The sequence below is a fragment of the Chiloscyllium plagiosum genome, unplaced genomic scaffold (genome assembly GCF_037043375.1).
Source record: "Chiloscyllium plagiosum isolate Xiang-an unplaced genomic scaffold, Cpla_swu_hap1 HiC_scaffold_4, whole genome shotgun sequence".
NCBI classification, from domain to species: Eukaryota; Metazoa; Chordata; class Chondrichthyes; order Orectolobiformes; family Hemiscylliidae; genus Chiloscyllium; species Chiloscyllium plagiosum.
Window position 1 is genome coordinate 29,655,229 of NW_028270142.1, and position 13,734 is coordinate 29,668,962.

Here is a 13,734-nt window from a genome sequence, read left to right on the forward strand (position 1 = left end):
TACTGGAAAAAATACGGAGGTATGGCATTGAGGGTGAGTTGGCGGTTTAGATTAGGAGTTGGCTGGCTGGAAGAAGACAGAGGGTAGTAGTTGATGGCAAAGGTTCATCTTGGAGTGCCGTCACTAGCGGTGTTCCGCAAGGATCTGTTTTGGGACCATTGCTGTTTGTTATTTTTATAAATGACCTGGAGGAGGGGTTAGAAGGTTGGGTGAGCAAGTTTGCGGATGATACGAAAGTCGGAGGAGTTGTAGACAGTGAAGAAGGATGTGGCAGGTTACAGCGGGATATAGATAAGCTGCAGAACTGGGCAGAAAGGTGGCAAATGGAGTTCAATGTAGCTAAGTGTGAGGTGATTCACTTTGGTAAGAGTAATAAAAAGATGGGGTACTGGGCTAATGGACGGATACTTGGTAGTGTGGATGAGCAGAGGGATCTTGGTGTCCATGTACACAGATCTTTGAAAGTTGCCACCCAGGTAAATAGTGCGGTGAAGAAGGCATATGGCATACTGGCTTTTATTGGTAGAGGAATTGAGTTCCGGAGTACTGAGGTCATGTTGCAGTTGTATAGGACTCTGGTGCGGCCGCATCTGGAGTATTGTGTGCAGTTTTGGTCGCCATACTATAGGAAGGATGTGGAGGCACTGGAACGGGTGCAGAGGAGGTTTACCAGGATGTTGCCTGGTATGGTAGAAAGATCGTATGAGGAAAGGCTGAGGCACTTGGGGCTGTTTTCATTGGAGAAAAGAAGGTTTAGGGGTGACTTGATTAGAGGTGTACAAGATGATTAGAGGTTTAGATAGGGTCGACAGTGAGAATCCTTTTCCACGTATGGAGTCAGCCATTACAAGGGGGCATAGCTTTAAATTAAGGGGTGGTAGGTATAGGACAGATGTTAGGGGTAGGTTCTTTACTCAGCGAGTCGTGAGTTCATGGAACACCCTGCCAGTAGCAGTGGTGGACTCTCCCTCATGGGCATTTAAGCGGGCATTGGATAGGCATATGGAGGATAGTGGGCTAGTGTAGGTTGGGTGGGCTTGGATCGGCGCAACATCGAGGGCCGAAGGGCCTGTACTGCGCTGTATTCTTCTATGTTCTATGAGTACGTAGAAGTGTGTGTGCGCGCGCACGCATGTGTATAGTGTAGTGGGGTCACCTGTAGTGTGACATGAACCTAATGTCCTGGTTGAGGCCATCCTTATAGGTACTGAACTTGGCTATCAGCCTCTGTTCTCCCACCCTGCGTTGTTGCGTATCCTGAAGTCCACCTTGGAGGATGGTCACCTGAAGATCCGAGGCTGAATGCCCCGACCACTGAAGTGTTTCCCAACTGGGAGGTAACACTCCTGTCTGGCCATTGTTGTGCAGTATCCATTCATTCATTGTTGTAGCATCTGCTTGGTCTATCCATTGTACCATGCCTGGGGATATCCTTGCCTGCATGGTGGGTGGTGTCCCCACATGTAATGGTAGTGTCCATGTCAACACTCTGACATGTCTTGCAGTGTTTGCTGTGACAATGTTGTACGGTGATGTGATCAATGTTGCCCTGAAGGTTGGGCAGTTTGCGAAAAATGGTCTGTTTAAGGTTCAGCAGTTGTTTAAAGGTGAGAAGTGGAGATGTAGGGAAGGTCCTAGCGAGATGTTCATCCTCATCAATAATGTGTTCCCGGTAAGTACTGGACAGCGAAGGGTATCCTATGAGTCGCATCCCGTGTCTACCTCCTGAGGAGGTCATTACGCTTTCTTGCAAAGGCACGTCCGAACTAGTGATCACCGAGTTGAGTGTCTGTTGCTTACGAGGGCATCCTTCAGCACCTTCAGGTTTCCATCACATTCCTTCTCATATGAACCGATCCTGTGTAGGCGTAGGGGATGGCTGTTTTAATATGTTTAAGGTGGAAGCCACCGAAATGTAGCATTGTGAGGTTATCCACAGGTTTGCGGTAGAATGAGGTACTGAGGTGCCCATCCTTGATGGAGATATGTGTGCTCAAGAATGAGACAGGTACTAAAGTTTGTCCATGGTAAGTTTGATGATGAGAAGAAACTTGTTGGTGTCACTGTATAGTTGTTTTGGTGACTCCTCGCCATGGGTACAAAGGAAGAAAATGTCATCAATATATCTGGTGTATAGTGTTGGTTGGAGGTCCTGTGCAGCAAAGAACTTGTGCATGAAAATGTTGGCATACTGGGATGCAGATTTGGCCCCCATGGCTGTTCTATGTATCTGAATGAAGAATTGATTGTCAAGGGTGAAAATGTTGTGGTCGATGTTGAAGCGAATGAGTCGCAGGACGGTGCTCGAAGATCGGCAGTTGTTACTGTTGAGTACCGAGCCTGTTGCAGCGAGGCCGTCATTGTGGGGGATGCTGGTGTAGAGTGCTGAAACTACCACTGTGACGGGGAATGCACCCGGTAGGACGGGTCCATGGGTACTGAGTTTCTGTAAGAAATCTGTCGTGTCATGACAGAAGCTAGGGGTCCCCTGTTCAGTGGGTTTCAAGATGCCCTCGACATAGCCAGAAAGGTTCTCACACAAAGTTCTACTGCCTGACACGACGAGACATCATGGTGCGTTGGCTTTGCTTATCTTTGGAAGGCAATAGAAGTCCCCTACACGAGAAGTACGTGGGATGAGACTGGTAGAGAACTCCGAAGGATTGGGTCAAAAGTCTTGATCAATCTGTTTGGTTCACAGGTGTCTTCTTTGGTTGGATTGATCGGTAGTTTTCTATAGTGTTTCTCGTTCAGTTGTTGGTAAGGTTCCTTGCAGTAGTCCATTCTATTCTGAATAGCAATGGCTTCTCCTTTATCTGCTGGTTTGATGACACTGATAGCCAAATTCTGTACCCATGAGAATGGCCTCAACTGGGACCTTTGTTTATGTTACCCATGCATTTCCATCAAGGACGGGCACCTCAGTATCTCACTCTACTGCAAACGCATGGGTAACCTCACGATGCTACATTTCTCTAGCTTCCACCCTAAGCATATTAAAACACCCATCCCCTACAGACAGGCCCTACGCACACACAGGATCTGTTCAGATAAGGAGGAACGCGACAGACACCTGAAGATGCTGAAGGACACGCTCATAGGAACAGGATACGATGATCAATTCATCAATCACCAGTTCAGTTGTGCGACAGCGAGAAACTGTAATGACCTCCTTAGGAGACAGACACGGGATGCGATCAATAGGGTACCCTTCATTGTCCAGTACTTCCCGAGAGTGGAGAAACTGCGCCATGTTCTTCGCAGACTGCAACACATTATCAATGAGGATGAGCACCTCGCCAAGACCTTCCCTACACCTTCACTACAAACGCCAAACCTTAGACAGACTGTTGTTCGCAGCAAACTGCCCAGCCTTCAGGACAACATGGACCACATTACCTTACAACCCTGTCATGGCAACCATTGCAAGATGTGTCAGAGTTTCGATATGGATACCACCATGTACGCTGCAGGTACTCGTGACTCGTCCAACATTGCAGACAAGGATGCCCCGAGGCATGGTACATTGGGGAGACCAAGCAGACACTGCAACAACGGATGAATGGACACCACGAAGCAATCGCCAGACAGGGGTGTTCTTTTCCAGTTGGGGAACACTTCAGTGGTCGGGGCATTCAGCCTCTGATTCCTTGGGTGACCATCCCCTAGGTGGACATCGGGATACGCAACAAGGCAGAGTGGCCTAGCAGAGGCTGATAACCAACTTTGGTACCCACAAGTATGCCCTCAAACGGGACCTTGGGTTCATGTTACGCTACAGGTGACCCCACTGCACTATGCGCACACACTCTCAAATGCACACAAGCACACACACACACACACCCTCGCACGCGCACACCCTCTCACAGACTTCTATTCCATCGCACTCCCGCATACTCTACCATGCACACAAACACACTCATCCAGATGCACCAACATGCCTGCTTCCTGAAGAAGGGCTTATGCCCGAAACGTCGATTCTCCTGTTCCTTGGATGCTGCCTGACCTGCTGTGCTTTTCCAGCAACACACTTTCAGCTTAACAGCAATCTAGGTTTGTTCAATATATTGTTTCAGTTGCATGACTCATTGATCTTTTGCTATAAATTCTGTGCCTTATGATCCTGCTACACAGCTACCTGATGAAGAAGCTGCCCTCTGAAAGCTTGTACTTCTGAATAAACCTGGTGGTATGTGATTTTTAACTCTATCATTGAGAACTGTGTGGGACTATCTGTTCTGTCCTTGACAGCTGTCCATAATTTAAAGAAGGGGCATATCAGTGGCACTTTGATGCAATATCTTTCAGCCTTTTGGCTCAGACCAAATGCTAGCTCTGAGTTGTGAGTCACTATAGGATTTCAAGATCATCGTTGTTTTGTGATTGGATATTGGAGGATCATCACTTGAGTTGGTAGATCTTTATGCTGGCTTCAGCCTAATGCCATTTCAGTGTCCAAGCCAAACAGACCTCTGACCACTGCAAGCCCTCAGGCCCTAGGCCAGGCTGTCTAGAATGACTGTGAAGAAGGTAGAGGAAGGAACACAAGTCAATTGGACCTCCTTTGTGAAGAGGTCTCTCCCAGGTTGCTGCAGGTTTCAAGGAGCAGATATTTTCTGACTGTAGCCGGGTATATTTCAACTCTACCTCCAAAGCATTAAATAATGTCAACATCACCTGAAGGTATTTGAGGAGAAAGAAGGTGAGAGCCCTGTTTCTATCCTGTCTGAGGCACCATTGTCCATCCAAGGAGATAGTGAGGACTGCAGATGCTGGAAAGTCAGAGTCAATAAAGTGCGGAGCTGGAAAAAGCACGCATATCTAGCAGCATCAGACGAGCAGGAGAGTTGATATTTCAGCTTGGGACCTTTCATCAGGACTCATTCGTATACTTGCACTCTTTGATGTCTGATAGGATGGAGAAAAAGACATTGGTTGAGGGTGTGGATTCTTCTGAGGATGAAAAACAGTGAGGTCTTTGCCGGTCTGAGAAAGAGAGGCCCTAAGCTGGGGCAGGGTAGACTGGAGTGAGAGAAGATAGTGGCACATGGTTGCAAGCATGGAACTGAGGATCCGCAGGTAAAATAGTTTCTGGAAGCTATGGGTGCGCTGTAAATAGCGATGTCACAGTTTTGTCCAAGTTGAGATGGTCTGAATGTTGTCTGCAGTCCTGGAGGATAAGCTGGCTATGTAAGCAGCTGCTGAGGAAGGAGACGTTGCTCTAGTACCAGGATTGTTTGAGGATGTGCCCAAAGAGCTTTAGGATGGAGGAGTTGACCAGGGGTTGCATTGGGACAGAGACCCACTGAGATCTTTGTGGAAGGAAGAGGAAAACTTCTTCAAGGTGGGCATCTTTACAGAGGCTTCACAGTATGGTTTACAGCAGCTAGGCCATAGTGAGAACAGCAGATGCTCACCATCGTTCTTCCTCCCAGCCCAGAGGAGCTGGATTGTTACAATCCAGATGTAGAACTCTATGTCCCATCCGCAGATGTCCTGACCTTCTTAGGAAAATGCACAAAGCTTGAGGGAGGCAGCATGTATGTAGTGGATCTTTTGGAATCTGAACCTGAAAAATGTCCATATTATAGCTGATGAAGTGCTGGATGTCTTGAAATGCATTAAAGTGGATAAATCCCCAGGACCTGATCAGGTGTATCCTAGAACTCTGTGGGAAGCTAGGGAAGTGATTGCTGGGCCCCTTGCTGAGATATTTGTATCATCGATAGTCACAGGTGAGGTGCCAGAAGACTGGAGGTTGGCTAACGTGGTACTTCTAATTAGAACGGTGGTAAGGACAAGCCAGGGAACTATAGACTGGTGAGCCTGCTGTTGGTGATGGAGGGAATCCTGAAGGAAGTGATTTACTCGTATTTGATTGATTAGGTATAGTCAATGTGGCTTTGTGCGTGGGAAATCATGTCTCACGAACTTGAATGAGTTTTTTGAAAAAGTATCAAAGAGGATTGATGAGGGCAGCGCGGTGAACATGATCTATATAGACTTCAGTAAGGCGTTCAACAAGGTTCCCCATGGGAGACTGGTTAGATCTCATGGAATACAGGAAAACTAGCTATTTTGATACAGAACTGGCTTGAAGGTAGAAGACAAAGTGGTGGTGGAGGGTTGTTTTTCAGACTGGAGGCCTGTAACCAGTGGTGTGCCGCAAGGATCGGTACTGGGTCCACTACTTTTCATCATTTATATGAATGATTTGGATAGGAACATAGGAGGTATAGTTAGTAAGTTTGCAGATGACACCAAAATTGAGGTGTTGTGCAAAGCGAAGAAGGTGACCTCAGATTACAACAGGATCTTGACCAGATGGGCCAGTGGGCAGATGGAGTTTAATTTAGATAAATGCGAGGTGCTGCATTTTGGGAAAGCAAATCTTGGCAAGACTTATACAGCTGATAGTAAGGTCCTAGGGAGTGTTGCTGAACAAAGACACCTTGGAGTGCATGTTCACAGCTCCTTGAAAGTGGAGTCGCAGGTAGATAGGATCGTGAAGAAGGTGTTTGATATGCTTTCCTTTATTGGTCAGAGGATTGAGTACAGGAGTACAGGAGTTGGGAGGGGATGTTGCGGCTGTACAGGACATTGCTTAGGCCATTTTTGGAATATTGTGTACAGTTCTGGTCTCCTTCCTATCGGAAAGATGTTGTGAAACTTGCAAGGGTTCAGAAAAGATTTACAAGGATGTTGCCAGGGTTTGAGGATTTGAGCTATCAGGAGAGGCTGAATAAGCTGAGGCTGTTTTCCCTGGAGCGTCGGAGGCTGAGAGGTGACCTTATAGAGGTTTATAACGTCATGAGCACGGATAGTCTAAATAGGCAAAGTCTTTTCTCTGGTTGGGGGAATCCAGAAATAGAGGGCATAGGTTTAAGGTGAGAAGGCAAAGATATAAAAGGGACCTAAGGGGCAATTTTTTCACACAGTGGTACATGTATGGAATGAGCTGCCAGAGGAAGTGGTGGAGGCGAGTACAATTGCAACATTGGATGAGTATATGAATAGGAAGGGTTTAGAGGGATATGGGACTAGATTAGATTAGGGTGTTGATCAGCACAGCCAAGTTGGACCGAAGGGTCTGTTTCCATGCTGTACATGTTTATGACTCTGACAGTAAGTGGCAGGTCAAGGTGACCCTGAAGGCAGATGCCATAGGGAACATCCTCCAACTGTCTTCCAGCTTCGTGATTGGATGAAGCTGGGGCCACTCACTCGTGGGGCAGCCTAGACTGTGCCACACCTCTGGGAGGTCAGGGCAAATGGCAACTGAACAACAAAGTGTCCATCTGCAGTATCTGTAAACAGGAGGGCCACCAGTCAAAGGACTGCAAAGGACCAAGAGCTTTAACCTCTGTCAGGAAAGCCTGCCCAAATTGAGGGGTGTGGGGGGGGAGGTGCCTGAAGTAGCAAAACAAGCAGTGGACCCTAAAAGGACAGTAAGGCACCAGCCTCCAATAAGACAACTGAGAAAAGGGTCCGTCAGAAGGAGGGCAAGCCTTGCAGGAACATAAAGGAAGATGCTCTGGAGAGTGATAAACTAACTGAACCTTTGCCTGAGAATAGAGAGTCAATGGAGGAGGAAACTGTGAACAAAGTGTGTGGGGCCGGTGGTGAGGAGAAAACCCTTTCCTCCCGCAGGCCTACCACAAACCAGCCTCAGAGAAAGCTGCTTGAAGGACACGCCAACAATTCCAATGCGTTTATTTTTTCCCTCTCTGCAAAGATTGTGTAGAAATGACTTAGAACGTTATATATACTTACAGATGATGATTTTATTAATCAAATATATTTTTCAAATTAAAAATATCTTTTAGTTCTTTACAATGGTCTAGAAAGTACGTGATGTTGCTTTCCACTGTGACTTTCCGCAAAGCATGAGGGAACTAAACCCGTGGACCTTTTCTTAATTGTTTTAGTGAGGTTTTACATCATCAAACAGCAAGATAATCTGGATGAATTGTCTCACTCATTCAAAGACATCACCCACTTGAAAACCCTCGGGACTACCCTGTTATGAGAACCCTGAGACCAGGGATGTGCAGCCAAGGTGCCTCGTGCATCACCTGCTTTAAGAACCCCTGTGGTTAGGACACTGGTCATGGAGAGAACCTCCCAACTTGAGAACATTGGAAGCTTCAACCACCCTGAGAAGCCTGTGATATCTCACAGCATTGGACATTTTGAGTTTGCCATGTGCCATTGAAACAAGAAGTGCTGAGAAGTTTAATTCTTGTTTTTGTAGGAATCGCTGAAGAGTATAAACCTCCATTCTATGATCTCGTACCGAATGACCCGAGTTTTGAAGATATGCGAAAAATTGTATGTGTGGAACAGCAAAGACCAAATATTCCCAACAGATGGTTTTCGGATCCTGTGAGTTTGACACCCTTTGTTTTATGTGATGTTATTTATTAATATCCCATTTCACTCCAGAGTTTATGATCTTACTATAAGTCTGTTGTGTCTTCATAACTTCCACTATTCATGCATACTCTGGGGAATAGTCAATTTACTTCAACAGAGACAGGGATGTTTATGTAGATAGCCATTTCCTGTGCTTGAGTGACCTTACTAAGTCAAACTGTTTCACTGTAATTTTGATAACCAGCTCAGCCATGACGGGCAAAGTTTTTATAATGCCAAAGTGTTCTTCCTAGAGAACACTGAAGATAGTAGTCTATCCACCTCTCCAATAGTTCGCTACAGTTCATGAAGACGTTTTGAGTCTGTGTTCAGTTAAGGCATTTTCTCTGCTCTGCTTATGGACTTGACCCCTTTTTGATCACTTCGTACCTGCCTCTGATATTCCTTGTGCTGAAGGACGTCAGAGTACTGTGGTAGTACTCTTGAGTACTCAGTACTCATTAGTGAATGGTGCACTGCCTAGCCGTTCATTGGACTTTACTTCAAGCAACTGTTAGTACATGAGGGGCAGCATGGTGGCTCAGTGATTAGCATTGGTGCCTCACAGCGCCAGGGACCTAGATTCATTTCCACCTTTGGGCACCTGTCTGTATAGAGTTTGCACATTTCTCTCTGGGTGTTCTGGTTTCCTCACAAGAGTCCAAAAATGTCCAGGTTAGGTGGATTGGCCTTGCTAAATTGCCCATACTGTCCAAGGTTGTGTAGGTTAGCCATGGGAAGTGCAGGGATAGGCTAGGGGATGGGTCTGGGTGGGATAATCTTTGGAGAGTTGGCATGATCATGTTGGGCTGAATGGCCTATTTGCACACTTTGGAGATTCTATTCTATATATTCTGGAATAGGTTTCTCGCTTGAATCTCTTTTATAACTGAAGCTAAGCAGTCAGCTGTCATTAATGACAGCTTGTATTCCAGTGCTGTTATCCTTAAAGTAGTAAGTAATGTTTCCCTCTTCCCACATGCTGAGAATGCAATGCTGTGTCTGGAAGTGGATTTTCACTTCTACACTGTTGTGCCAAGGGTGGAGAGCGCCTGTTTGGTCCAGCTAAGGCTCTCTTGGTTTTTCACTGAGTAGACAGTATGGCTGAGATTGATGAGGGGAGGGTATTTGTCCTATGAATTATAACACTTTAAGACTTGAACATCATTGAGTGACTCGTTGAGTGACAGTGATGTGTTAGCTGCATATGTTGAGAGGGCTATTCAGCGAGACATGTCTGGTTGTCAATGTCCTGATGTTGGATAAATCCAGAGCAAGAGTTCTTGGGACACAGTGGCACTGTTCCTACCTCTGACACTTGTAACTGAGATATGAAGATGGTTGACATTGACACTGACAACTGGAAGACGGTCACTGTCAGTCATGGCTTGTGGAGACTGATTAAAAACGCTGAAACGAGGCTCACCCAGCCAAGACGCAGGTCCAAAGAAAACAGAAGCCAAGAAATCTTGTACATCTTGGTCCACTGTCTCCCTCTGAAATAAATGTGGCAGAGATTACTGGACTAAACTGTAGCTCTGGAGCCCAACGGGCAAGGTTGATCACAGTGGTGGTGACTTTGGCACAAGCCCTTATTACATGATGGAAGACTGCAATTAATCTGCTCCTGAATCCCAGTGGTGTACCTTTCTACCTTCTCATCTATGAAATAGTGCTGAAACCCTAGTTTATTCTATTAAAAACAGGACCAAGGTACTAAGTTGGATGATCAACTATGATTAGATGGAATGGTAGAGCAGGCTTGAGAGAGGGCCAAATGGCCTACTCAGTATTTTCCATGTTTCTCAACTGCCTCCCATGTATATATATTTTGAAGTCCCTACTCATCAATTTTGTTTCCCCTGATTCTGCTACCTTTGACACACTGCAATGTCCCAGATCAAAGTAATTATGCAAATAGACTTGCATTTATTTTCAGGTTCTTTTGCATGATCCAGGTGGAGCATGTGCCCGGCATGGCCGACTCATTTCCAGTGCAACAGCAAACCTTTTTTTTTAGATTAGATTAGATTACATTACATTACAGTGTGGAAACAGGCCCTTTGGCCCAACAAGTCCACACCGACCCGCCGAAGCGAACCCACCCATACCCCTACCCCTACATTTACCCCTTACCTAACACTACGGGCAATTTAGCATGGCCAATTCACCTGGCCCTGCACATCTTTGGACTGTGGGAGGAAACCGGAGCACCCGGAGGAAACCCACGCAGACACTGGGAGAATGTGCAAACTCCACACAGTCAGTCGCCTGAGGCGGGAATTGAACCCGGGTCTCTGGCGCTGCGAGGCAACAGTGCTAACCACTGTGCCACCGTGCCGCCCACTTAATGGGACTGCTTGGAGTTGCTAAAGAAATTAATTTTTTTTAAGTAATGGAAAATGCTGAAAATACTCAACAGGTCAGGCACTATCTGTGCAGTGACAAACAATGTTAATGTTTCATGTTAATAACTTCTCATCAGAAAGTCTTTTTTAAAATCCTCCCCTTAAGGAGAACACAGAGGAGCAAAGTTGTTCCACTCTATTCCACCTCACTTCTATAGTCTACTACTGGCTTTTTTCAGTTATCCTGCTTCTCTGTCATACATTGCAGGGTTCTCAGGAAGTATCATGAGCTTCAGACTCCATCCACTGGCATGACCATAAAACTCAGGCTTGTTAACCTGCAGTCAACCAACAGTGCAATCATCCCCAAACTCAAAACACCCACCCTCCCCTGAGTTTGTAGACCCTCAACACTCTGTTCAGGTGTGTGGACACCCCATCCTCCATGCTGTCCAGTCCCTCACATTCTCTATCCAAGTGTGCATATAGTTTCCCAGGAAAGGGAGCAAACTGCAAATGTGTTCTTGGTGTGCAGCAAATGTAAAGACTCCCAAACAGGAAGCAAATATAGAAAAGTGACACTTAGATGTAAAATAAAACAGATAAGAGAAAGAACTGAGAGTCTATTTATCTTACATGAAAAAAATGAAGATTGATGCTGCGTGTTGTGCTACAATTTTCAAATACACCTTAGTGTTTTCTTAACATGGTTTGTATCTGAGTTTTCCAGTAAGCTGTAAATTGGTTTATATCATATTATTTGTTCTCATTTGTTTCAGACTCTGTCTGCTCTTGCCAAGCTGATGAAGGAGTGTTGGTACCAAAATCCCTCTGCACGGCTCACTGCATTACGCATCAAAAAAACTTTAGGAAAAATAAGCAATTCACTAGAGAAAGTGAAAATGGACTGCTGAACGGAAAATGAGCACTCGTTTTACCACTGTTCAACAAGTATAACTGGATCTGCAGCAGAGTAGGAGATGCAGATTTCAAACTGCCTATTTTTCTGTTTTTGCAGTCGACACTTGGACATTGTCGAGAAGTGGCAACAAGGATGCTATGGTTTGCAATGGCAGATGGATCATTGTCTTTAACCAAACCAATCACTCAACAATGGCTGCTGCTCTTGATGCAAATTAAATCAGGCTGCAGTTTCATGTTCACTGGGTGCTCACTAAATTTCAGTTCTATTTGGAAGGGGAAGTTTTGCACTAAATTTTGTGTTTTTTTTTATTTTTGCATTGCTGTATATTATCAAGTATGTTGCAATAGCCCTGACCTGTGTATTGATCTTCAGCCTGTAAAATAGCATGAGGTTTTTCATTCGATGAGGTAAAGTTTAGTTGTTTTGTTACAGGAGATACTTGAGCCATTCAATGGTTATTGTATTTGAATATAAAAGTGGTCCTATCTTTTATGTGAAAGGAGGACATATTCACCAACTGCTAATGGTGGTGCCTTTGCATTTATGGGCTACAGTTAACTTGCTTAAGATTCAGTTAAACAATTATCTTAAGTACTTTCCACAGTATGTGTATCTGTTAAAACTGTTTGTTCAGATTGTATGCCTTGACTTTATTGTTGTACCCAAGGTCTAAAGTTATTTTTTATACCATATTTTGTCATGTTAGGAAATAACATTCTTGTCATTTTGATTTGCTGTTTTGAACTTGAAGAGTTCCTAGGAGAAAGAAGCATAGGAAAGAAAAGTCTTTGTTGTAGCTAACCATATTTGAAAAAATATACAGTTTCTCTAAACATGCAAATGCCCTGCTATTTAACTTCATCATGGGCAAAACACTATTCTGTGATCTTTTTATTTTCCTCGAAAGTTGATTGTGCTGAGTAGAGGAAATAACAAAATTACTGATTTGTATCTTGTGTAAAAAGTCAAAATACTAAAAACACTACAGGAATGAACAATAAAAACCAACATTAATTTTTTGCCAACACTCACTGAGAAAGAAGGAAATTAGTCACGAAAGTGTTTAAAAAGAAAATTGTGATCTCCAGTGCAGAGAACTGTTTCCCTGAAATACTGTAACACGAACTATATGTGAGTCTTTAATGTAAATGTATGGAGCCTGCTTTGTTGCCTTTTGTTATTGTTTTAATTTGTGCAATAGGCGTAACAGAGCACTCGATTTATTATGTAGTTTTAAACAAAAGGGCTTATTGCATTATTTTATAAGTGAAAGTATGTTGCATTTGTAGACGAGATTTTAATTATTTCATTTGGGACATCAGATCAGCTTTACCATTTGGTGAATTATGCAATGAATAGCTATACCATTCTTACGCTGTAATACTTCCCAGTACTTCAGTGTAGTTCAGTTTCTGAAACAGCAATAATTGAATATTGAAACTTAGTATTCCTGCAATTGTTTACGCACAGCAAAAGCATTATGTTAACCTATGACTGCAGTGACACAATTAGTCTTTCACTACACTCAACTTGGTTGCAGTATCTATTTAACGGTAACTCCTTAAAGCAACAGATATTTATGAATGAGCAATATTAAAGCTACTATGTCACTTACATTTTTAGCAGTTTTGCATTATATGATGAAACAATTATGATTTAAATTTTCGTGTTCATCTATGGAGAATATTGTTTTAGCCTTAATCCTTAGAAGACTGGTGCAATTTTTCACTGTTTTAAAAATACATCAATTTCAAAGTTTTTCATTTAATTCAGAAAAAAAAACTAATAAAGGAATGTCCTGTGTGTTCTTCACGTTCGTCTTTGTTTCTGTCATTCAGCATCAGATGCCTTGACAGGTCACAATGTAATAATATTTGTAGGAGTCAGTTTGAGACTGCCGAATTAGAGAAAACTACATCATGAACAGCCATTCTGGAAAACCTGTTGTGAAATAGAACACACACAAGCAACAAAAAAGCAAATGGTTTCTATCAATACAGGTAAAGTAAAATTGGTTAGCAGATGCAATCTTAGGTTATCATTCAA

The 13,734-nt window shown here is 44.0% G+C and overlaps 1 protein-coding gene across 2 annotated transcripts in view; it reads left to right on the forward strand.

Annotated features, from left to right (window-relative positions):
• The window catches only part of acvr1l (activin A receptor, type 1 like), an 87,975-nt gene extending 74,475 nt beyond the window's left edge, over positions 1–13,500 (forward strand). For both annotated transcript variants that reach the window (XM_087986058.1, XM_087986059.1), the window contains 2 exons: positions 8,255–8,385; positions 11,543–13,500. In XM_087986058.1, coding sequence (XP_087842184.1) covers positions 8,255–8,385; positions 11,543–11,677 — 266 coding nt within the window. In that variant the 3' untranslated portion in view covers positions 11,678–13,500. The remainder of the gene's footprint in view (positions 1–8,254; positions 8,386–11,542) is intronic.
• The last annotated feature ends 234 nt before the right edge of the window (positions 13,501–13,734 follow it).